The sequence below is a fragment of the Geotrypetes seraphini genome, chromosome 16 (genome assembly GCF_902459505.1).
Source record: "Geotrypetes seraphini chromosome 16, aGeoSer1.1, whole genome shotgun sequence".
NCBI classification, from domain to species: domain Eukaryota; kingdom Metazoa; phylum Chordata; class Amphibia; order Gymnophiona; family Dermophiidae; genus Geotrypetes; species Geotrypetes seraphini.
This window is the reverse complement of record NC_047099.1, coordinates 781,752-807,296: the sequence shown is the minus strand read 5'-3', so window position 1 is coordinate 807,296 and position 25,545 is coordinate 781,752. Positions and strand designations below refer to the sequence as shown.

At 44.9% G+C, this 25,545-nt stretch overlaps 1 protein-coding gene across 1 annotated transcript; it reads left to right on the top strand.

Moving 5' to 3' along the window:
- The first annotated feature begins 13,690 nt into the window (after window positions 1-13,690).
- On the top strand, window positions 13,691-20,460 carry PIANP (PILR alpha associated neural protein). Its single transcript, XM_033924551.1, has 3 exons — window positions 13,691-14,279; window positions 15,971-16,052; window positions 19,682-20,460. Exons 1-3 carry the CDS (start codon window positions 13,691-13,693, stop codon window positions 19,905-19,907), a joined length of 897 nt encoding a protein of 298 aa, XP_033780442.1. The 3' UTR covers window positions 19,908-20,460.
- The last annotated feature ends 5,085 nt before the right edge of the window (window positions 20,461-25,545 follow it).

The window sequence follows — 25,545 nt, the reverse complement described above, 5'->3', positions numbered from 1 at the left end:
GGGTCACAACGCTTCTGGAGGCTCCTCTGTCGCCTGTCCAGCCCAATGAATCTGGGCCTGATTCCCCAGTCATTAGTAGTAGTATAGAAGCTTTACAATAAACAAAAAAACAAAATACAGATACTTTCTCTGTACGCTGTTCGATTACCCTGTAGACCTCTATAATGAGGCTCAACAAAACACCCTGAGCTGTCTGATCTCCATTTTATTTCTTTACGTATTTACACACGAGATCCTCACATACAAGGGGCACCTGAAAAGTTGGAGCAGTCTCCTGTGAGGCCTATTTTCCACTTTTTTCATTCCGTATTTTTACGACAGAACCAAAAAAAGTGGAAAATCATTGGACTAAATGACTAGCCCTCAATGGAGCCTACCCCGAATTTATTGGTTGGGCTGAGAACTTTTCAGCAGCCCTACTGAGCATGTGGGGTCCAAACACATGCTCAGTGGTTGAACCCCAGTATTTGTTTGTTACATATTACACTCTAGATCCCCATCTAATGAGGCTTGACAGATCGTGTTCAGTGATTGGACCCTGCTTTCATTTCATTAGATCCCATATCGAGTTTGCAAAATATTTCAAATACTGCATACTGACTGCACCTTTAGTGCTGTCCTGCAAACGCCTGCTTGAGTTCCCTAGCATGTATTTGCAAAGGGGGTAAAGTACGGGCAAGACATAGGTGCCTTAAAATCTGGGCAAAGGTATACTTCAATGTTGTGTGTGTGTGTGGGGGGGGGGAAGAGGCCCCCTCCAAATGCATATCTAACTATACCCCCTGCTCCTGTTCTTTGGGAAATGTGCCTCTCCTCCCTTTGGATTTTGCACACTAGGAGGAAATGCATTTCTGCTTCTAACCTGGTTTCAAGATCCCACAGATTTTGCTGCTCCAGCTGCTGTTTCTGTTTCCTCAGAATTAAACAGTTTTTATTGGTTTTCTGCATATTCTTTGATTTGCTTTCTCAGCTTTCAAAAAAATGTGCATCCCTGTATTTTGCACAATGCAGTAGCAAAATTGAAATGGTAAAACATGGATCAACAACCTCTAAAGGAGTGTTAGGTCTTTCCCAAAGCAGAGCTATTCTACTGCCAGCTTTAGTCTCAGCACTGTCATCCCTCCCCTATCCCTGTGTTGGGGTTATACAGAGGGGCTTCAGTCTACAGCTCTGTTAATCCTTCCCCTGTTCCTGTACTGGGATTTAAACAGAAGGGCTTTACTCCTTCTCCTGTCCCTGTACTGAGGTTATACAGAAGGGCTTCAGTCTCCAGCACAGTCAGTCCCACCCCTCTTCCTGTGTTGGGGTTATACAGAGGGGCTTCATTCTCCAGCATCGTCAGTCTCACCCTCCTCTCAGCCGTGAACAATTCCTGTGCTTTGGCTATAAAGAAGAGGAGGGATGGAGAGAGGAGATGGAATCATCTTGTCCTTGGTAAGTGACTTCAGGCTGCCTCTGCCCCCTCCCTGGCAGAGGTGGGAAGAAGTGAGGCTCTTGTCAGCTTTAAAGTGGCTGCTGATCTGGTCGAGAGAGGTTCTGTTTCGACACATCAGTGGAAAATCAGACATACCGGGCAGATCCGTGTCCGAAGCTGGATGCATAATCTGCGTAGAAGAGCTCTGCTTTATCTCTACTAATGGGATCTTCAAATGTAAATATTACTCCATTCCAATCTCTAATCTATGCAATTTGGATGATTCATCTGTAATGCAAAGGGAGGGCTCTGAAGAGCCACAGGTGGGGTATCACAGAAACAGGGTGTGTATTTCTGCAAGAGAATTGAGAGGGAATGTGACAGCCCTACCAATGTGTGACATAAGAATAAGTTCTGGGGGTAAAAGAGAGGAAGACAGTTCCTGACAGTAGAACAGAGAGAAGCCGTCTGGGGGTACAGGAAATGAAGTGAGAAGGTTGGGGATAAGAATAGGAGCTCTGAGGATAGAGGGAATGGAGGGGTACTCGTGTGAGAATGATGGTATAAACTCTGGATATTCAAGGAAATAGAAGGGGAGGGTTGGGTAGGAGTTCTTGGGTTAGGGAGAATGGAGGATTCTCTGGAGTTAGAGGGATAGGTATAGAAGCTTTAGGGATTATAAGGAATGGAGGATACTCTGGTATTAGAAGATGGGGTAAGAGCTCTAGGGATTAGAGGGCATGGAGAGGTACTTGGGTTAGAAAGATGGGGTAGGAACTCTGGGCATTAGACAGAATAGGTTAGAGAGATGGGAAATGGAAGGGTTCTCTGGGTTTAGAGGGAATGGAGGGGTACTTGGGTGAGAGGGATAGGGTATGAACTCGGAGGATCAGAGGGAATGGAGGGGGTGCTCGGGGTCAGAAGGATGGGGTAGGAGCTCTATGGTTAGAGGGAATGGAGGTTTACTCTGGATTAAGAGGGACTGGGGTAGGCGCTCTAGGATTATAGTGTGGATCCCATAAGTAGGGAGGATGGGCGTAGAGAGAGGGAAATAATGTGAGTGGGATAGGGATAAAGTTCATGTGGAAAGGGAGCTCTTGAGGTGAAAGTGACTGGGTGGAAAGGAACTATGAGGACAGATGGATGGAGATGGGAATAGGATTTCTGGGGTTGAGAAGGCCTGGGTGGTAGAAAGTAGCTCTGAAGGTCAGCAGGTCCTAGGGGAAAAGTGCTGGGGAATAATGGGAGATTTTTGTGGGGAATCTTGGGGAAGAGGTCTGAGGAGTTTTGGGAGTCAATGGGTCCTGGGGGGGAGGAGTAGCAGCAGAGTGCAAGGAATGAGAAAACTTGGATAAGTATTGGAGAGGGGAGTTGAAAGGGATGGGGGGGCTAGAAGAACTCGGGAGAGGTGGGAGAGTGCTGAGAATTGAAAGGCCTGAGGGATTGTGGTGGAGAAGTAAGATGGACAGATGTGAGGGTGATGGGGAGGCTCTGGGGGTGAGGGTGTTTCGGGGAGACCTGGGTCACTCAGGCTCTTTTTCTTATGTTCTTGCTAGTTTCCTTGGTAACAGATATGGTGGATTTTTTTCTTCTTAAAAAATGCAGGACTCTTTAAGAATTAGAAAAAGGGACAGAGTAAATGCATAGAGAGTCCCAGGCTCTGTCTCTTCCACAGGGGCTTCTCCCCTCCTATTCCAGAAAAAAAGAAGAAGAAGCAATTAAAGACAGGGAGGCAGTGAGAGAGAGAAAAACACGCACGCATACACACAGGCAGAGAGACAGAGGCACATCTGCACACAGGCAGAGAGAAAGAGACATGAACACATACAGAAAGAGAGAGAGAAAGACGTATACAGAGAGAGAAAGAATCACGGGAGAGAGATACACGGAGGCAAAGAGGAGAGATTATCAGACAGAGAGACTTACATACACAGGCAGAGAGAGACAGACAGAAAGAAAAAGAGATACATACACACAGGTAGTTAGAGAAAGAGACAGGGGGAAACAGTCACACAGGCAGACATCCATGCAGTGAGAGAGAGAGATTGAGACATAGTCACACAAATAGAGACAGATGAGCAGACATGCAGGCAGTGAATGTATATGTGGAGAGGGGGGAGAGAGAAGGAGTTTAAAGAGGCTGGTTTGTAATGCCTCTCTCAGTTGCAAAGCAGATCTCTCCCTGGCATATCTCTTTATCATTGCATCCTTCTTTGGAGGAGTATCACTGATGATGCTATAAGTGTCATTCCAGAATGCTGACCCCCCCCCCCCCACCCACCCCAAATCAGGGTAGAAGTCTGTCAGATTCAATGTATCCAAAGGGTGCTTGGTCTTTTAATCACATCTTGGTGTGCCTTGTGGCTCCCTGCCCAATTCTAAATCATTTTAATGGCCAACTAAAAAAAATATATAAACAGAATGATGGGGGAATGAGGCCTAAGAACATAAGTAGTGCCTCTGCTGGGTCAGACCACAGGTCCATCACGCTCAGCAGTCCGCTCCTGCGGCGGCCCAACAGGTCATGACCTGTCTGAATCACCCCTTGGTTTCTCATCGAAGTCCTATCTTCCCATCAAATTCTTGACCCTTTGTCCCCGCACCCTTTTCCGTACCCTACGATCCCTTTGTCCCTCAGGAATCCGTCCAATTCCTGTTTGAATCCCTGTACTGTATTCTGCCTGATCACTTCCTCCGGTAGCGCATTCCATGTGTCCACGACTCTTTGGGTGAAGAAAAACTTCCTTGCATTTGTCTTGAACCTATCCCCCTTCAGTTTCTCCGAGTGCCCCCTCGTACCCGTTGTCCCTCTCAGTCTGAAGAACCTGTCCCTATCCACCCTCTCTATGCCTCTCAGGATTTTGAAGGTCTCTATCATATCTCCCCTGAGCCTCCTCTTTTCCAGAGAGAAGAGACCCAGCTTATCCAGCCTCTCGGCGTATGGGCAGTTTTCCAGCCCTCTTACCAGCTTCGTTGCTCTCCTTTGGACTCTCTCAAGTACCGCCATGTCCTTCTTGAGGTGCGGCGACCAATACTGAACGCAGTATTCCAGATGCGGGCGCACCATCGCCCGATATAGTGGCATGATGACTTCCCGCGTCCTGGTTGTGATACCCTTCTTTATGATGCCCAGCATCCTGTTGGCTTTTTACGACGCTGCTGCGCACTGTGCGGATGGCTTCATTGATGCATCCACTAGCACACCCAAGTCTTTCTCAAGTCTGCTGTCTCCCAGCAGTGCCCCCCCCCCCATTCTGTAGTTGAACAACGGGTTCTTATTTCCTATATGCATGACCTTGCATTTCTCAACGTTAAAGCGCATTTGCCATTTGTGTGCCCAGTCTTCCAGCTTGTCCAGGTCCCTTTGCAGGTTCTCACACTCCTCCCTGGTCCTAACTCTGCCACAGAGTTTGGTATCGTCCGCAAATTTTATAACCTCGCATTTTGCCTCCGTTTCCAGGTCATTGATAAATATGTTGAAGAGTAGCGGCCCCAGCACCGATCCCTGCGGCACACCGCTCGTGACTCCCCGCCAGTCTGAATATTGGCCCTTCACTCCGACCCTCTGCAGTCTACCTGACAGCCAGTGCTTGATCCATCTGTGTACGTCTCCGCCCACCCCGTGGTTCCACAGCTTCTTAAGCAGCCTTTCATGTGGCACCTTGTCAAAAGCCTTTTGAAAATCGAGGTAAATGATGTCCCTGGGTTCCCCTTTGTCCACCTGACTGCTTATTCCCTCAAAGAAGTACAGTAGGTTCGTAAGGCATGACCTTCCCTTACATAATCCGTGTGGCTTGTTCGCAGTAATTCATTTTTCTCGATGTGTTCGTAAATGTTGTCCTTGATCATCGCTTCTACCATCTTCCCTATAACTGAAGTCAGGCTCACCGGCCTGTAGTTCCCGGGGTCATCCCTCGATCCCTTCTTAAAGATAGGTGTGACATTCGCCAGTTTCCAGTCCTCTGGCACCTCTCCTGTTCTCAGGGATAGGTTGCAAACATGCTGGATTGTGCCCGCTATTTCCTGTCTTAGTTCCTTTAGAACCCTTGGGTGGATCCCGTCCGGTCCCGGTGATTTGCCGCTTTTTAGCCTGTCTATCTGTTTGAGGACATCCTCCTGACTTACCTCTATATGCTCCAATTTTTCGGCCTGTTCCCCCCTCATGAGCTCCTCTGAGTCCGGTATATTGGATGTGTCTTCGCACGTGAAGACCGACGAGAAGAACGTGTTCAACCTCTGAGCTACCTCTTTGTCCTCCTTAATCACTCCTTTCCTATCCCCATCATCCAACGGCCCCACCTCCTCTCTCGCTGGTTGCTTCCCCTTTACGTAACTGAAGAATGACTTGAAGTTTTTCGCCTCCCTGGCCAGCTCCTCCTCGTATTCCCTTTTTGCTTTTCTAACCTCTCGGTGACATTCCTTTTGGCAATTCCTGTGCTTCTGGTGATTTTCCTCCGTTGGGTCCTTTTTCCATCTCTGGAAGGACACTTTCTTGTCAGTTATTGCCCTCTTTACTTCAGTTGTCATCCAAACCGGGCTTTTTGACCGTTTGTTCTTACAGCCTTTCCTGAAACTGGGGATGTACAGGTTTTGTGCTTCCTGCAGGGTGTCCCTGAATAGGGTCCAGGCGCTTCCTACAGTCTCCATCCTAAAGCTGTTCTTGAGCTTCCTCCTCACCATTTCCCTCATGGCAACATAGTTCCCTTTCCTGAAGTTGAGCGCAGTCGATGCGGTCCTCCTCATTATGGGTGTCCCTCTTTCTAATGTGAATCTGATTGCGTTGTGATCACTGCTGCCTAGTGGTCCTCCCACTTCTACCCCTCTTGCAGGCCCCCCTAATCCGTTAAGGATGAGGTCAAGAGTAGTTCCCCCTCGCGTCGGTTCCTTGACTAGTTGTTCCATGAAGCAGTCCCTCACAGCTTCTACAAATTCCGTTTCCCTGGTGCAGTTGGAATGACCCGTACTCCAGTCTATCCCCGGGTAGTTGAAGTCCCCCATCACTGGTACATTTCCAGTACTGCATTCCTGCTTCAGTCCCGCTTCCAAGTCGTGTCCAACTGCATCCGGCGTACCAGGTGGACGATAATACAGCCCCAGTTTTATGTCTGCACCTTTGGTTCCCGGCAATTTGACCCATAGTGATTCCAGCCCCTCTGCCTTTGTCGCCATATCCATCCTGACCGAGTAGATAGAGTCCTTTATGTATAGTGCTATGCCTCCCCCCTTCTTGTGGGTCCTGTCCCTCCTGTAGAGCTTGTACCCTGGCAGCGCCACATCCCATTGATTGTCCTCTGTCCATCAAGTTTACGTAATTCCAATTACATCCAGGTCCTCCCCTTTGGCCATGACTTCCAGTTCACCCATCTTGGCCCTGAGGCTTCTTGCATTCGTGTATAAGCACTGTAGGTCCCGGCGTTTGTCCCCCACCTCTGCTTTTACCTGGACCTCCTTCCCTTGAGTTTCGGGCTGTTCACCCGTTAACTGTGCCTCTGCTTTACCCTCATCCTTTACCCTCGCAAATTTCTGCCTCCTCGTGTCCCCTCCACCCCCCTTCCCCGCTTTTCCTCGGAAATTTCCTGCCCTGCCAGCCCCCTCCCATGCTATTGTCCCCTGGGCCTTAGTTTGATCCCTCTTGCCTTGTGGCTCCTCCTTATTGCCTTCTGCTTGCCTTTTGGTTCCACCCCGCCCCCCTGAATCCCCCTGCCGCTTAAGTCCCTCACAGCAAGTTGCTGTTACCTGGTGCTTCCCTCGCTGTCTGATCTCAAGCTCCATCAGTTCCCCGTCCTCTTCCCTGTAGTAGTCATCCCGTTCAGCATCCTTTCTGGATACCGTTGTCCGAAGCGTCATCAGGTCTGCTGTCGGCTTTCCCCCTCTCTTTAGTTTAAAGCCCTCTCGATCTCCTTCTTCATGTTGGCCTGAGAGATTAACTGCTGTTTCCTTATAGATAAGAGACCGAGAAACATTATGATAAAGACAATACAATTACCATACAATGCTTTGATAGGATCAGTCAACCAATCCTCTCAGATGGGAGTGAGGTCTGGGGTCTATCATTAACTGCAAAGCAGAAGGAGGATTGGCTGTCAGAACTTATGAAATCCCGTGCAACTGTCCCTATTTGTAAATAGGCAAAAACTAGCCACACCGTCAAGGGAACAGAACCTCCAAGTGAAAAAGAAAACAAGCCCTACAACTAGATTTGATCCTTGGAAAGCAAGACCTCTGGTGGCTAAGAAAAATCAAAGACAGTGGAGAGAGCAAGACACCCGTATAACCTGAATTGAGACAAAGGACTCATCGTAAACAAAGCAAGACATCCACTCATTTTTAGGAAGTTTAGCGAAAAAAGGACTGGAGCTGATGACAAATGTCATCATTTCTCTCCCTACAGAGGCTGAAATTGTTCCAAGGATTGACAGACATAGAATTAAAACAGAGGAATTACAATCAAATATCAGTCCATAACAGAAGGACCAAGAGTATGATAAATTAATATAGGAAAAGAAAAAAATAATATTGTAGAGGAAATGGAGTGAATATAGCAAACTGGTTATGGATTAACTATTGGAACTGCCAAACATTCCATATTACAAAAATAAATCCTGGAGCTGTTTAGGGGCAAGAAAACAAAACATTATCTACCATATGTACAAAACAAGGACTTTTTTAAAAAATTCAACTGTCGCACCCAAAACCAAGACTCAAGGTTTAAGGCCAATAAGTTCCTTGTTCTGAGTCAGATCCATCTTAAAAAAAAGCACCAAAAACCCAGGAAAAGGTACTGAACAACACTCCCATAAACAGATCTCTCACATGACCAAGGCATAATTCCAATATCATAATATGATCAGATTCTAGCAGAAAGGTTGGTGATAAAGTTCTCAAAGTCACTAACTCCATGGAATTCTCCAGAAGAACTGTAGATCCAAAGAGTCACTTTATGCTGACTATCATCTAGGTATGCAAATCAACATTGGCAGTAATATCATCATTAAGATGTAGATAATAATAAAGATATCACCTGTAGAGAAGAGCCAACTGTCTGAAAAGCATCTCAAAGCCAGTCCAAAATGACCTCAGATCTTGCTACAGCTAATTGGCAGATGGAAAAATCTGATCCCAAGTCAGTGACACTGTATATTCCACTCAGACACTCTTCCCATGCCTCAAAACTGGGAAAGAGGCCACCAAGTTGTTCCCCTCCATTCTCCTTAGGCAGTGATTCCTCTCCAGCTTCCAGCTAGAGTGGTTCTGGGTTGTGGAGCAACACTTCATACATCAGTCTCAATTTAAATTCCAAGCTCCGCCTCAGCATATCTTAATGGATGGCCACTGTGGTTCTCAAAAGTTGGCCAGACAATATGAAGAGGGTCCTTGGGCATAGAAAGGTTTCCGGGGTTTCCTCTTTCTCTTCCCCATCTCAGTGTTGGAAAAATTCTGATGATCATGGAGCTCAGTCCAACACAACCTCTTTTTGACAACTTCTTGGTCCTCCAACAGGTTTGGAACACTCATTGTTTTGTTTCTCCTCAGAGGCATATGACTATGAGTGGCTCTACATCGAAACCCACAAGCCTTTCCACCACAAGACTGGTGTTGTTGTTAGGTGCCATTGACTCGTGCTCGAATCTTAGCGACTTGATGAATTGCGGTTTTAAAAAGAAATTGGTTTTGTGCTAGTCCGGAAAGGTCCTCCAGTGTCATCCCCTTGGTTGTTTTCAACGTGTCCAGCCATCTGACTGCAGGTAGCCCTCATCATTGGGTTCCTTCGATCTTCCCAAACATGATCTCCTTCTCCAGTGATCTCTCTCTTCTGATGATGTGACAAAAATAAGACAGTCGTAATTTCATTATTTGGGCTTCAAACGACATAGCTGGTATGCAGTCTATAAGTTGATTTTATGTTATGTTATTTCCTTGCCTTTGAATACTTGGTTGAGAGCCTTCATTGAAGAGCGTCCAAGTGCTATTCTACGGAGTATTTCCTCCCTGCTAGTTGCTTCTTTGTTTACAAAACAGTCCAGGAGATTGGAATTCATTACAACTTCTATTCTATTGCCTTCAGGCTCAAAATCTTCATCATTTTCCGTGTTTATGATCTTCATCTTGTTTATGTTCAGTTCTAATCCCACGTTATGACTTTTGGCTCAGTAGATACATCATGTCTTCTTTGCTGCTGGTGATGAGCGTCGTATCTGCACAGCGCAGGTTGTTTATATTTCGGCCACCAACTTTGAAACCAACACTTCTTCTAAATTTGCTTTTCTGAAGATGGTTTCACTGTACAGGCTGAACAGGTAAGGTGAAAGGAAGTATCCTTGCCTGACACCATGTTTTATTGGAAAACAATCAGTGTTGGCGTTTTCAGTTCTCACTGAAGCTTCTTGATTTTCATATAGGCTCTCTATCAACTGACTTATGTGTTTGGGGATTTCCATTTGCACTAGAGTTCTCCATAGTTTATTGTAATCCACACAGTCAAAAGTTTTGCTGTAGTCGATGAAGCAAAGGTATAGGAGGTTTTGGTATTCTTTGCTCTTCTCCAATATCCATCTACCATTAGCAATAATGTCTTTTATTCCTCTACTTTTTTGAATATTTCTGATATAAAGTGGTCATCAGTGATCTGGTTTAATCATTTTCAACTTGATTTTGTCTTACGATGGAAACAGAAATCTAATAATCAGACATCTATATCTAATGTGTAAGCCTCAATGAATCCTAGCTGATATTTGCAGGATACAAGAGTTGATATGGTATGGTAATAAATTAGTTGATAAATCGTCAGAACAGGATTATCTCTTGAGGTAAGATAGAAACAGTTTCTGGTCTAAATCTAAAAATTCTAAATGAGATTGCTTCTTGAAAGTCTTTTTCCCCTTGTATGCAAAAGACTTATTGAAAAATAAAACAGAAGTGTAGAAGTTTAGAACATAAATTACAGAAAATATGTAGAAAGAGAGAGAAAATAATTGGAGCAACCTGACTACAATGTATAAATATTCTGTCAATAGAAAAAAGAAGGCTTACTATTCTGAAATAATTGGGTCTGTTCCAATACATCAAAAGTTACTTACTAAAGTGAATGGGTTAAGCCTTACAGTGTTCACTCGTTACCACCAGCAAACGACTTAGCAATATTTTTTAAGAGTAAATTTAAATTGACTTGTGTTTCTATCAGATCCATTGATTGATTCCTCCACCCCTTCAGAAATGATACATATGTACTTGCCTGAAAGCTATTGAAATGGGAACAAAAGAAATTTTTTTTTTTTTTTAAACCCCTCTCCTCTCACTGACTGGGTGGCTTGATAGTAAGGGGATGATTCATCAATGGATACTAACCGATTTAGGGTGTGTTAAATGCTAAGACGCCCTTAGCAATATAACGGGGGTCTTAGCATTTCATAAATTCCCCCTAAATCTGCTAATTGTTTTTACTAACCTTAATTAGAATTTACTTTCCTATTGATTATGGAGTTTTTGGGGTTAGTACTATGTAAAGCACTATGATGACTACCAATAAACATACTAACTTAGATTCCCACCTGCTCTCATTATACCTAATTAGGGTTCTTCAATTAGTGGCAGTCAGGATCTCTTTCTGATTGGAATTCATTATCAAAGTTCAGCTGTTCAAATGCATTCCATCAGTGCAGTGGTTGTGGTGTCTTGAACCTAAGGCAAACCACGTGGAGGCTTGGCGCTTGCAAGGGAAGCTCTTCAAACTCGGCCAAGAATTGTCGACAATTGAAGCAGCTGCCAGCGTCTAACCAATGTATCCCCATTGCCTAAAATAGATGGACTACTGTAGGCTCTGGTAGAGTGTGATCTGTCACGCTCTCCCAATTATTTCCCCTACAAAATGCTGCTGCTCAAGAAGTCATGACAAAGACGGTAAATCAATGCAAAAAACATCCCCAAAGCACAGACAAAACATCTCCAACCAGACAGCTCTTGCTTCTAAGTGCCAGGCATTACACTGGGAACTCAGTCAACGGGTTACTATACAGTTTCTATGGATGACTTTCTCTTTCAAATTCTGTATTGCTTGAGTTGCTTCTATAAAAAAAAAAGTTGGGGTCGTGCATTTGCAGCTTGGGTTGGCCTTTGAATGCTTCTCTGAGAACCTGCATGCATCTTTCATACTGGCAGTCTAAGGGTGTTTGGGGGATTTAGCCAGGCCTGACGGCTGAATAGGGACAGGGTGGTCTCACTGCTGCTTATCTGATCACGAAATGGCATGAAGATTAGGTGTCAATGTTGATATGGAAGGGTAGACAAGGATTTGATGGTGAGTGAATAAGACCTCCTCCTAGGAAGGTACGATGGCCATTACTGAGGCAATGGACTGGCATCATCAGTTCTCTTCGGGGTGATTTGCAGTTTCCCCTGCTTTTTTTAGTTACTGCCCTCAGTTCTCATCGCAACAACATTTGAGAAGGAAGGGAGACAACGATAAAGCTTCCTCTCAATGTACAGTACAGAGTTTGGATGAATATGGTTCAGACTTAGTTCAGGCACAGGAGGATTTTCTCCTCTTTAGAGGGCTTACTCACAGACACAAACGAGAGTTAATAAATGGGCCTGGAAGTTTATACCTCACGCAACAGAAGATGAGAAAACATGACCACGCTCAGGAGTGGGAGATATGGGATTTGAACTTCCGCTCCTCTCCCTGTGCATTTTAAGAAAATTAATTACCAGTTTTGTGCAGAAATTGAAAATCAACTTATGTGCATATGACTGTTAAAATTAATGGATTTTCAGAGTACAGGAGGAGAGAGGATCCCATATCCAGGGCTGGGGGGGCTGCTTCATGCATTGTGTATCTGCGCTAAGTAGAAAATCTGAGCTCTAAAATATCAAGCCCTATTATAAGCAACTTAACTGGCTCTTCAAATTTGTCTGCTTCATGTAGAAAGGCCTCTACCGAGCTACGGGTTTGAATTTGCTGCCCCCATCTGCTCTTTACGCAATAACTCCATATTTTCTTTGTCATACTTGCAAGTGAAATGAAAAAAACATCATATCCTCCTCCTCCTCCTGGCACATGCACTTCAGACATAAGAACATGCCATACTGGGACAGACCAAAGGTCCATCAAGCCCGGTATCCTGTTTCCAACAATGGCCAACCCAGGTCCCAAGTACCAGGCAGAAACCCAAAGAGTAGCAACATTCCAGAGCTGAGACTGTGATGTCATAATGTCTCATTCTACCAATAAGAGTCATCTTCAGTAGTGATGTCACAATGGCTCGATTGTCCTAGATTTCGCTCACTTAAGGCCAACCCAGGTCACAGGAACCTGGCAGAATCCCCAAAGAGCAGCAACATTCCAGAGCTGAGATTGTGATGTCATAATGCCTCATTCCACCAATGCCTAAGAGCCATCCTCAGCAGTGATGTCACAATGGCTCGACTGTCCTAGATTTGGCTCATATAAGAACATAAGAGTTGCCATACTGGGTCAGAGTGAAGGTCCATCAAGCCCAGTGTCCTGTTTCCAACAGTGGCCAGCCCAGGTCCCAAGAAGTAAAACCTGTTTGTATGATAAGTTCTCGAAAGAACATTGATCTAGGCATCCATAGACTTCTCCAACGCTGCCCAGCCTTTAGATCATTGTTCTTGTACTATGTGCTAGTTCTGTTCACCCTTTAGATAATTCTGTTAACCGCATTGAACTACCAGGTGTTTAGCGGTATATAAATAAAATTTTATGTTATTTTCTCATCCTTTACAGTGAGGTGAAGCCTTCTGCTGTTCCTGAGATTGGCTGAAAGTAAAGGACCACACCAGATATGGATTTTACAGTTCGGTAAGATCCTCCTATTCTAGTGAGAAACAGCCCATGATTTGGGAAGGTAGACTAATGAGAGAGAAGAGGAGCCACTCTGTTGGATAAAGAATTATTTCTAAACGCTGAGAATGTGGAGCACATCTCGCAAGAGTGGAAAGTCCACGGTCTAGGGTTCCCATCTACTCTAATCTGAAATTTGCCCATAAAGGTTACAGGCGATTTACAATTAGACAAGAGTCCACACAACATGGGGAACTTACAGAAAAAGCCTTTCTAGTCTTCTTCTTCACCTTTCTGTAGTACTTTCTTGGTCCCTAGTGGGCTCACAAGCTATATTTTGTACCTGGGGCAACGGAGGGTTAAAATAGCCATAGTGGGAATCAAACCCTTGATCCCATTAAGCTCCTCCTCCATGTATGTTTTGCTAGCTTTTCCCAGCAGAGGGCACTGTGGGGAATGGTGTTGAGGCGCTCATGATGTCTGTTTTGCCTCGTAGGGTCACAGCTCTGTACTGCCAAACCTGGACTTTGCTTGGACCCTTCCAGATGTGGATCCTGCTCCTCTCTGTCTTATGTGCTGTGGACAGTACTTTGAGTGTCCCTGTCGCAGGTTCCTGGGAATTTCTCCAAATGTCCAATGCTGCAGCTGCTTCTGGAAGACGGAGCGCTGATCAGGACCAAGTGTCTGAGCTGAGCACAGGACGGGAGCGTCACATCCCACATCCTTCCAGCCTCCCACATGAGGACATTTTACAGGCACGCAAGAAGCGCCAGGGCCTTCAGACAACACTGGGGCAGCATCCAGTCACCCCGGCAGGGTATGAAGGACTGTTCTCATCGCAGTACCCCTGGGCCATCGTGTGGGGACCCACAGTAGCGTTTGAGGAGGATGTGGACCCAAGCTCTGCAGATGCTGGCCCTTTCCACCCTGATTACAGATCTGTCCCTCGTCATGGTGCAATCACGCCCTTCTCAGACTCCCGCCCTCGACATCGAGATCGTGATATGAACCTGAGAGAGTCGCCAGCAACTCATCAACCTTTCCTCTTTGGGCCCAGGACTGAGGGTAAATTAAAGACTCACCATCGGCACTTCCTCTCCCTCCCAGACTGTCTTTCTGTTGCATCCACCCTGTTCATTGTATATCCAGCTCAGTCAGTTGAATCCCAAAGCTCCCCCTTCTCTCTCACCTTGGGAGGGTTCAACCCCCCCACCTCGGGAGAAATATTATTTTGCATTGAGCAAATGAGAAAATCTTTAATGTTAAAGGACATCTTATCTGCAAAGCAAGGATCAATATCTGTTACTGTCATAGCATCTGCTGCTGAAGTTATTAAATTCAAAATTATTTCCTGTGCAATCAGAGTTTAGTTTGGTCTCCCCTTGCTGTGGAGATGTTGAAGCAATTCCCTGTGCAGTGCACACCCAATTCCACGCATAGCGCCTCAGAACAGAAGACGTCCATCACCATACGCTGCCCCTTGAAACTTGAACTTGATTACAGCCTGCAGACAATTCTCGGTGATGTAGCAATTCTAGCAGGCTTCCGTCGGCCTCTGCTGCACATTTCCTCTGCCATGGTCCATCCCAGACCAAAACAAGATATCAGAGGAGGGGCAGAATCATAGCAGGGGCAGAATCATAGCAGAGGGAACGTGCAGCGGAGGTCGACAGCAGCCTGCTAGAATCGCTACATCACCAATGATCCTCTGCAGGCTGTAATTAGCTTTGAAAGTGAGACCAGGAGTTCAGGGAGAAACATGCCAGCCTTCGGGGGGGCCCCTTGGTTGGAGCTATTAGAAGTACACGGAGGGGGTCCAAAGAGAGGGGCATAGACCGGACTGAGGAGGGGGGGAAGGGGAAGAAATAATGGATCTTAAAACAGAGGAATGGGAGAGAGATGGTGGACAATGGAATGGATAGAGGGAGGGAAAAGAAAGGGAGAGAAGTTGAACCCAAGGGATGGTGTGGAGGGAGGGGGATAGAAATACTGGATGGTGGGCATGGTCATTAAAGAAATGCTGGACTGGGGGTTGGAGACCAAAAAAAGGAGACCTCTGTGGGAGAGAAGGGAAACAGAAGGGGAGGACAGAGATGGAAGATGGATGGTGAGCATGGAGAAAGAAGAAAACGTCAAATGGGCAGGAGACCTTGGCAAGCGAGTCAACAGAAGACAAACAGAAACCAGAGCCTGGGACCAACATGATTTGAATTATGACCACACAACAAAAGGTAGAAAAGAATCATTTTATTTTCTGTTTTCTGATTACAATATGTCAGAGCTGGTGTTAGCGAGCGTGAACTAGGACCTAACAGAGAGAGGAAAACTCTTTTTTGTTTCTTTATTTTGTTTACACCACAGCGCCAGCGTGGATAGGAAATGGCAAGGGTGGGGTGGATGAAGAGGCTACAAAATAAACCCACCAGGACGTTTGAAAAAAAAAAAAAAAAAAACCACCCAATTGGGCAGGAAAATTGAACCGAATCCAAAAATCGATTCAATAGGCTGAATCGAATCGAATTGAACCGAATCAAAAAAATCGATTCAATAGGCTGAATTGGGTAGCATTAGTGCACACTGAGACCTGTGTTGTCCACACTGAAACCTGCAAAAGTGTGCACCCGAGCAGGGCACACTGAGACTTTCACAAGCCCACTTCCTCTACATAAGTGTATTGAAAGCTGCAAAGTGTCTTCCTTTATACATTGACGACTGGTCACGTACTCTGTGCACTGACCGCTTCTCTCTCTCCCCAGGTGCAGATCCACAACTGTATGTCACAATCTCCATTTCCATCGTTATTGTTCTTGTCGCCACTGGGATTATTCTTAAATTCTGGTAAGTTACAACCTCCCGGTGAATGGGTTTGTGAGCAATGCCATTGAATGGGTGAATGGTGGCACAGACATTGGTACACAGACGTGTGAGTGCTGTCACTAGTGAGCTGCCATATTGGGGCAACCCAAAGGACTAGCATGCAGTCTCCAGTATCCAGCAGTGACCAATGCAGAGCACAAGGACCTGGAGGACTGCAAAGAACAGGTCCAATTCCTTGTGCTCACATCCAGATGTACAACACAGCTAAAGAATTTCTTCCAGGAATGTCTCTAGACCCTTTTAAAACCCATCTGTGCTGACTGCCTTGACCTAGGCTTACCAGCTGTCCGAATTTCCCCGGCCATGAACTCCTTTTGAGGACAACCTACTCTCACCAGAGCTGCTTAGTGGATTTGTTTTTTGTCATGTCTATATTGTAAATTATGTAATCCTTGTCCTGTCTCGATTATATTGTGGATGTACTTTGTAACCCGTTCTGGGCTCCTTTGGGAGGACGGGTTGAATAACTGAGCAAATAAATAAATGTCCGAGGGTCCAGACGGCTTTTCAAAACCCGGCACTTTGGGTTTTGAAAAGCCTCCCTCAAAATCGCCGTCAGGCAGGAGGGCAATGCGATGACGTCTGTGCGCATGTGCGGATGCCTTCCTGCCCGACCAGAGCAGGCAGCAGGGGGTGTGGCTGGGATGGGGGATGGGTGAAACTGGGCGGGTCTAGGGGGGTCCGGATTTTCCGAACAGCAAATCTGGTAACCCTACCTCGACCACATCTTCCAGCAAAAAAATTCCATAGTTTCATTGTTCAATGAGTGAAAAAAATCATTTCTCCAATTAGTTTTAAATATATGCTTTTGGTTTTGTGGCGTGTTTCTAGCCCCTGGTACCATTCCACCCTATCCTCCATGTTGTAGATCTCTAGATCTCCTCTCACTTCTGTTTTTCCAGCTCTGCTCTGCCTTTCTTCACCGAGCAGGGGATTCATCCCCTTTATCAATTCTGTTGCCCTTAGTGCAGTGTTTTCCAGTTCCACTATATCATTTTTCAGATGGGTGACTGGAACTGCACTTGATACTCAAGATGAAATTAGACCACATATCAATGCAGAAACATTATGCTATCCTTTGGTTTGTTCTTAATAATTCCTCTTTGCGGTTTTTTTTGGGCTGCCACACACTGAGTGAGCAAAGGATTTTAGTCTATTGGTCACAGTGACATCCAGAACCTGTAATTGGGATCAATTTTAACTATGTGCAACACTGCACTTCCCACCTTAAATTTTATCATCCAGAATTCTCCTTCAGTTCTTTACAATTCACTCAAAACTTCAAATAGATTTGGGTGAACACACTCGTTTTTTTTCCCTATTTCTCCTAAAGGATGCAATAATTCCACTTAAATCAAAACCTAAATTACTTTCACGATAAAAAAAAAAACGTGCAGAGGAGGGAACCCGCACCCTAGACACCTTTCTGGGCAGACTGGATGGACCAACATTTATTGCCTTTTCCAGATCAAATATGTTAAAATGCAGCAGTCCCAGTACAGACTCCACTGAGAAAACTGACCATTTACAAGCTTTCTGTTTCCTTTCCTTTGACCCCAACCTCTTATCCCATGGCTTTTTGACTTCCTCAGGAGTTTCTCATGAGGCGCTTTGTCAAAAGCTTTCTAAAAATTCAGGTTTATTAACCAATTCAACTAGCTCACCCTTTCCTACACGTTTATTAAGAGCTTCCGAAAAATCTAACAGATCGGCGAGGTGAAACTTCCCTTTCCTATTGTTCAGAATAGCTTCTAGCACTAAACCTGTAATTTGGTAGATCACGCCCGGAGCCTTTTTTAAAGATTGGTGTCACATTGGACCTCCTCCAGTCTTCGGGCTCCTTACCAATTTTAATATGTTATAGATTCCCAAAAGTAGGTATTCAGTTTAATTTTTGAGCTATTTCAGAACGATTGGTCGAAACCATCCAGTTTTGGTGATTTCTCACTCTTTAGTTTGTCAATTTGCTACATGACATCTTCCGGGTTCACCGTGATGTGCTTCGGTTCTTCTGAATCATCACCCTCAGAGTGTTCCTGATGTAGGTAAAGACAGAAACACATAATAATGATAATAATTATTGTTATTGTTATTTTTTTGTTTGCTATGGCATTGAGTGACTCTTTTACTTCTTGGTTATCTAATGGTCCAACAGACTCCCTCACAGGCTGTTTGCTTGAATATATTTGCGTCTGTAGTGAACTCATTTTCAAATTCTTCTCTAGCCTGCCATCCTTTAAGATTTTTCCTATTTTTTTCATAAGAACATAAGAATAGCCTTAGTGGGTCAGACCAATGGTCCATCAAGCCCAGTAGCCCGTTCTCACGGTGGCCAATCCAGGTCACTAGTACCTGGCCAAAACCCAAGGAGTAGCAACATTCCATGCTACCGATCCAGGGCAAGCAGTGGCTTCCCCCATGTCTTTCTCAATAGCAGACTATAGACTTTTCCTCTAGGAAATTGTCCAAACCTTTCTTAAAACCAGCTACGCTATTTCCTCTTACCACAACCTTTGGCAATGCTTTATATTCTTTTGAAGCTAGAAAAACCCAAAAAAATGGGAGCTGAAAAGACTGAAAAAACAAAAGACTCCCAAGCCACAAGGCGTAAACTGTGATCAGGGGTAGAGACCACCCACAGCGAGAATGAAGGAACTAAAGTGTTCCGCTCAAACTAACCTAAGGAAATATATAACTTAGAATTGTGTAGAGAGCCCTCAGTCACACAGCCACCTCCAAACGGAGGCAACGGCTGTCACTGGCTTACACCAAAAAGGTGTCAACTGTGAAACATCCTTGGGCTCTCAGTGAATTTAGTGCATTATAACACAAAAAGTGCTTAAAGTGCTTACTTAATCATCACTCGCGGTGAGTAGTCTCTACCCCTGATCCAGGGGGGCTAACAAAAAACAAGTGTCCAAATTCGACCAGCAATATCAAAAGAAGATACTTAGCTTCTTCAAAAGGGCAATCAGCATATCACCACACGTCCAACGGGACTCCGTTTCGGGGGAGTACTCCCCCTTCCTCAGGAACAGCTGACGCTAGGCAGGAGCCGGTCAATCTTACGGCTGCTGCGTGAAGGCAATAGAAGAAAATGGCTTCTTTTGATATTGCTGGTCGAATTTGGACACTTGTTTTTTGTTAGCCCCCCTGGATCAGGGGTAGAGACTACTCACCGCGAGTGATGATTAAGTAAGCACTTTAAGCACTTTTTGTGTTATAATGCACTAAATTCACTGAGAGCCCAAGGATGTTTCACAGTTGACACCTTTTTGGTGTAAGCCAGTGACAGCCGTTGCCTCCGTTTGGAGGTGGCTGTGTGACTGAGGGCTCTCTACACAATTCTAAGTTATATATTTCCTTAGGTTAGTTTGAGCGGAACACTTTAGTTCCTTCATTCTCGCTGTGAGCGGTCTCTACCCCTGATCACAGTTTACGCCTTGGGGCTTGGGAGTCTTTTGTTTTTATATTCTTTTGATGCAGAGCTCTCTACCCATTGACATTAGTGTGTATTATACAAAGTGTAAGTGTGTAAGATTGTGTGAGGGCTGGTGACTCTCTTGTTTAACCATATTTCTTGCTTTCAGCTGGGACCGGAACCAGAAGCGGCGGCCTCACAGCGTCCAACAGAACTCACTGCAGCAGGAGGAAAGTCAACAACCGCTCACAGACCTGTCTCCTGGGAGCAGCTTCAGCCCATACAGCGACTCTCCGCCTTGGGATACACCAGAAAGTGAAGGAGAAGCAGCATTCAGAGGTGCAAAAAACTCAGAGACTGTTAATAAGAGTGCAAGATTCCAATGGAACCGGTGAGACTCTGGGAGAGAGACAGACAGAGGCTGCTAATGAAAACCCTTCTTCTCTCTTTCTGTCTGTCTCCCCGAATTAGGATCCTGCTGGTGACTATGGGATAATAGCAGCAGTCTCTCTCTGATCCTGAGACTACTCCGATGTGTGACAGCAGGCAGTGAGCCTGAAAGAAGCACATGGAGGCTTGCATGCCAGAAGATAACCCTGACTAAAAGATAACTTACTGCCCTCTATGGAAACGGGATCCCACTGAACTTAGAGGACAGTTGCATGAGATGAATGCTGAGGCTCCGTGCTGTGTCCCTCGGTCCGTTCCCCTGTTGCTGTCTGTCTTTCACTTTCTCCCTCGCTCCTCTTTCTCTCTGTTCTGTCAGAATCAGGAGACAATCTGTGCATGAGCTATTAAAGGGGTAAATTGTAAGTAAGCTGCCCCGTTGACAATGTATGTGCCTTCAAGGCATCCACTTACTTTGCTGATGACTGTTATTCAAATAAAGGTTCAACCAACACCCAGAGGAGCAGAGAGCTTTGGAGCCTGACATCTGAGGGAGAGGGGCTTTGACAGTCACCTTCCGGACTACAGAGACATCAGCCAACACCTGGGTGAACTTAGGGAACTTGCTCCGTCCTTGTCCTTTCAGGAGCAACGAGGAAGAACTAATTTATTTTGTGTTAGGCCTTATTTTGGCTAGAGTAAGGGGAGAAGAAGTGAGGCTTGATGGGTAGAGAGAGATACCAGGCCTGATGCCGAAGAGGATGTCTGGAGAATCATTGGAAACCGCTAACCTGGATGGTAAAGCAGCCCTACACATAGCAAGCACCATGAACTATTCACAGGTAATGAATCAGAAGTGCCAGGACTTGTCGGTTGGCATCTCAGCTTAATGGAAAAGCTGTACATATAGCCACTGGTCATTGCTTTTTACATTTACATGCATATAACACCACACCAATAAAAATTAGTCTATAAATGGCATTCAGAGTTGAGAGCTGGTTATCGAATCATGTTTGGCACCAGGATCCATGACCTCAATTTATACCAATTGACACCTGGTGCAAATTCTCTACCCAGAAAACTGGAACGCTCTTCCGGAGGCTGTCATAGGGGAAAACCCTCCAGGGATTCAAGACAAAGTTAGAGAAGTTCCTGCTGAACCGGAACGTACACAGGTAGGGCGCTGGTCTTTGACTACTGGGCAACGATGGACCACTGATCTGACCCAGCAGCGGCAATTCTTTGTTCTTAAATCAGGCGCAGATCTCCGTTATTCCGTAACACTGAATGTCCCTGATCTGACCAAGCTCCTGCCCCCTTGTCAATTCTCCGCATACAACTTACCCTGGGCAGGAATTTAAACTGATAGTTATTAGTGCCTGATTATCAATGCTAATTGGCTTGTTTGTCAATTAGATTGCATGTGCAGATTGGGTGTTATGTCTAGCATTATACAGATAACGGTGTCTAATAGAGACAAAATTACAGACATTTGGCAGAGCACCAAATATCTAAGTGCTTTTTGAATACTGGATGTCTGGTATTCAGAGTAAATCTCGATATGAGAGGTTTCTGTTAAATTCCCTTGCCGGATTGGTTTGATCTGATGATAAGCAGAGGGTTTGTATGAATTCTCCTGCAGCTAGATTTAAAAAAAAAAAGAGAAAACAGTTTTTATTTATGAGTTAACTCAAGGCAATGTGGTGGATTTGGTTTGTATTACCGAGACACGGACGGCTGATTCAGATGGGTTTACGACTTGCTCAGCTGTGCTTCTCTCTGGGTTTTTCCATTTTCTGTCAACCCAGGAATGAAGCAACAGTGATGGGGTTGTGAATTCTCTGTCACATTCTGATGCATTAATTAGATGCACAGTTCAACCAACTAAGGGGTTGGCAAACAAAATCAATTGGACATAGTTTACTGGCTTCTAGGTAACCCCAGTACATCCTTGAATTAGGATTTTATATTATGGATGTATCAGTTTCTGGACTTTTAACAATTTTATCAGATATTATCTACATAGCTGGCCATACTACACTATATGACAATGACCTCAGACTTTTCCTTTAACAATGTGGGCCAGCTGGCACCAGAAGAACTTTGATACCCACAGAATTTTCACATGCTTTGCAATACATACATCATTGCAGACTTAAACCAGATGTGAAGGAAACATAGAAACATAGAATTAGACAGCAGATAAAGGCCACGGCCCATCCAGTCTGCCCACCTCAAAGACCCTCCCCTACCTTTCTCTTGTGAAGAGATCCCACTGACAATCCCATTTTGTCTTAAAATCAGGCACGCTGCTGGCCTCAATCACCTGAAGTGGAAGACTATTCCAGCGATCAACCACTGTCTTGGTGAAAAAGTACTTTCTGGTGTCACCGTGCAGCTTCCCTCCCCTAATTTTCCACGGATGCCCTCTTGTAGCCGTGGGACCTTTGAAAAAGGCGAGAATGTTCTAATATCCTTGTTTTGCTCTATGGTACGGCCACACCCTTGAATACCGTGTGCAGTTCTGGTCGCCATATCTCAAAAAAGATATAGCAGAATTAGAAAAGGTACAGAAAAGGTTGACAAAAATGATAAAAGAGATGGGGATGCCTTCCCTAGGAAGAAAGGCTAAAGCAGCTAGGGCTCTTCAGCTTGGAGAAGAGACGGCTCAGGTGTGATATGAGAGAGGTCTATAAAATAATGAGTGGAGTGGAAAGGGTAGATGTGAATCGTTTGTTCGCTCTTTCCAAAAATATTAGGACTAGGGGACATGACATGCGATGAAGCTACTAAGGAGTAGATTTATTTCTTCACACAACCTATAATTCAACTCTGGAGAATGTGGTGAAATCAGTTAGCTTAGCAGGGTTTAAAAAAGGCTTGGCTAATTTCCTACAAGAGAAGTCCATAGGCCATTATTGAGATGGCTTGGGGAAATCCACTGCTTAGTCCTAGGATAAGCAGCATAGAATCTGTTTTGCTACTTGGGACCTGGGTTGGCCACTGCTGGAAATAGGATGATGGGCTTGATGGACCTTCGGTCTGTCCCAGTAGGGTAATTCTTATGACCATCTGGCCTATCTGCTTAACTGTGCCGTCTACTATTCCATTCAAACAATAAAAGCTCCCGGTGCTGTCAGCTGGCTCCACCTTCCCCCAAACCTTCGCCTCTTCTTGTGCGGCATGGGTGAAGTTTCCTTGTTCTTTCACATCATGGGTACTTTTACTTATAAATGGGGATGATTTTCCCATTGCATGTGCTGTGCAGTCACTTGACCTTTATAGTTGTGTAATTCACTGCTTTAAATCAACCTTTTCAAGCCAAAGGCACAGCTACAATAACACAAATATTTTGGGGCCACCAAGGTTCGGAACAGCCAAGAGCTGGAACAGACTAAGTGAAGCAAGGGACTGTATGCAGTGTGTGTGGCTCTCTGTGCCCTGCATGCTGTTAAGTCCCATACTCTGGCACTCATCCAAGCAATTTACAGGTTACAATTAAAACAACTTTAGTTTCCATCTAAAATCATTTAATCAAATCTCAAGCTAGATAGGATATACTCTGAAAGGAACTCCTCCTCCTTCCTGTAGCATCTCTTGAGATCACAGCCTTGGACCTGCTGTAAGATGTACTGATCCAGAATTTAACTGAATCCACTGCTTGTCATTGAAATGGGTTCTTTGATAACTGGACAGATGTCGACATATAACCTTAGAATAGCTTTAGGGAGTTATTCAAAGGATCTGGTTTGCTGCAACCTTCCCCTTGGCCATAGCTTATGGGCTTGGGAAGATATTTGAAGGAGGCAGATCAACAACAAAATGAAAATATGTTGTATAGTTTTCACTTGATGGGACCATTTTGGCACAGCCGTCGCCCACTGCTCGTCTTTCTTCTCATCCCCAGACTTGATGGGCGACAATAAACTGATTATGTCCAGGCAATGAACCATACTTCTATACCAGGCTCTTCCCCCTGGTTTTCAATGTTACCATGCTTCTGGCTGTTCCTTTCTGCGATTAATATCCTGTTCCCCATATAAATTCATCTTCTTCTCATATCCCGTCTCTCCTCTGCAACTGTTCACAACTCTAATCTTCTAGTGCTAGGAGATTTTAAAGTTCATATTGATGTTTATACCACTCCCAAAGCTTCTTGGCTCACCAACTTGTTCACTTGCCTACTCAAGTGCGGGACATACCCTGGACCTTATTTTTAGGAGACTAATCAGAAATATCTGTACCACCCCACTGTCTTGGTTTGATCATTTTCTTTTCTCTACACCAGAAACTGACTCTTTGCCTGCATTCTCTACTTTCTTTCCATCTGATTCCCTGTCCCTTGTTGAAAAATGCCCAGAAATTGGACTGTGCTGTTAAGTCTAGCCTAGAATTTATTGCCCCTACCCAGACCAGAGCATTGAATGTTGCTACTTTTGGGGGTTTTGCCAGGTACTAGTGACCTGGATTGGCCACCGTGAGGACGGGCTACTAGACCATTGGTCTGACCCAGTAATGCTATTCTTATGTTCTTAGAACCACTCATTCTTCTCGAATTTTCAAGTCCCCTTGCATAAACACCGTTCAACTGAAGCAAGAGCTTGGTGGAAGTACAAACTTTGGATTTATAACCTGCATCTCAAAACACACCAAAGCTGCATATTATTCCAAACTCATTGATTCTACTGAGACCTGCGACCTCTGCCAACAGTTCTGGTTTACCAATTGCTGAAGTCTTGGCCTTGACGTTTTCTCAAAGAATTCTAGATCTTCAGAAACACTTCTCAGACTTCCCCCCAAAGGACAACAGTCCAGATTCACTGAAGACATCTTCCTATCCACAGGGCTCCTCTTCGTGATAAACCCATGATAGTTTCCCTTTGCCTCAATGTGTGGGTGATGTGTCTCAAGAAATAATACCGCATTGTGTAGAGATATAAAACTGGAACTGATAAATCTCGTTGTGGACGTGTGGAAACAGATTGAAGTGAAGCTCTAGAAAAATTGAGCTTTATGACTCCAGAGTTGTCTCCATCACTCCTTTTCCTGCTTGCTTCCTTCACTCTCTCCATGCATCTTTATCACGCTCTATTCTCATCACATTTTCTCCTTCCCACTCCATTTTTTTCATGCTTCTATCACACTTTTTCTTGTCTTCCAAATTTATATCAGCTTAATAAAAATCAAAGATGTGTTTTCTGGAAAAGAGAGCAAGGGGCTTTGAATTCACTCCTGTACCTCCCATAACTGCTCTGAGGTTATACCATCTAATTATACTTTAGGGTTTTGCCCCATCCATGCCATGAGATTACCCTAAACTCAGCCTGCTTAGGTCACTCCCCCAGTTATACCATCTCTTTGTGCCATGAAGATAGATACCCATTTAGGCTGTGCTAACACTTACTCCCATCTACTCCAGTCCCTTCAACTCTGCCCTGAGGCCCCCTCCAAGGATTCAGAATCTTTCAGTTCAGCCTCTCTTGTCATGTTTGATGAACAATGACCAAGCGATAAGCAACATTGGGGTTTCCTCTTCTCTCTCGTAGCCTGCACTGCTAATGCAGCTTGCAAGAACAGGACTTTATTGCTGTGCCTGGAAGCCATCCAGACCTATTAATGAAGCAGCTATAAATAAAAGGCGGCTGT

Excerpts from the sequence above, each read along its gene's own strand:
- PIANP (XM_033924551.1), top strand. The coding sequence starts at position 13,691 with ATGTCTGTTTTGCCTCGTAGGGTCACAGCTCTGTACTGCCAAACCTGG. Across the intron at positions 14,280-15,970 it reads CTTTGGGCCCAGGACTGAGG|GTGCAGATCCACAACTGTAT; the intron begins GTAAATTAAAGA and ends CTCTCTCCCCAG. Across the intron at positions 16,053-19,681 it reads GGGATTATTCTTAAATTCTG|CTGGGACCGGAACCAGAAGC; the intron begins GTAAGTTACAAC and ends TCTTGCTTTCAG.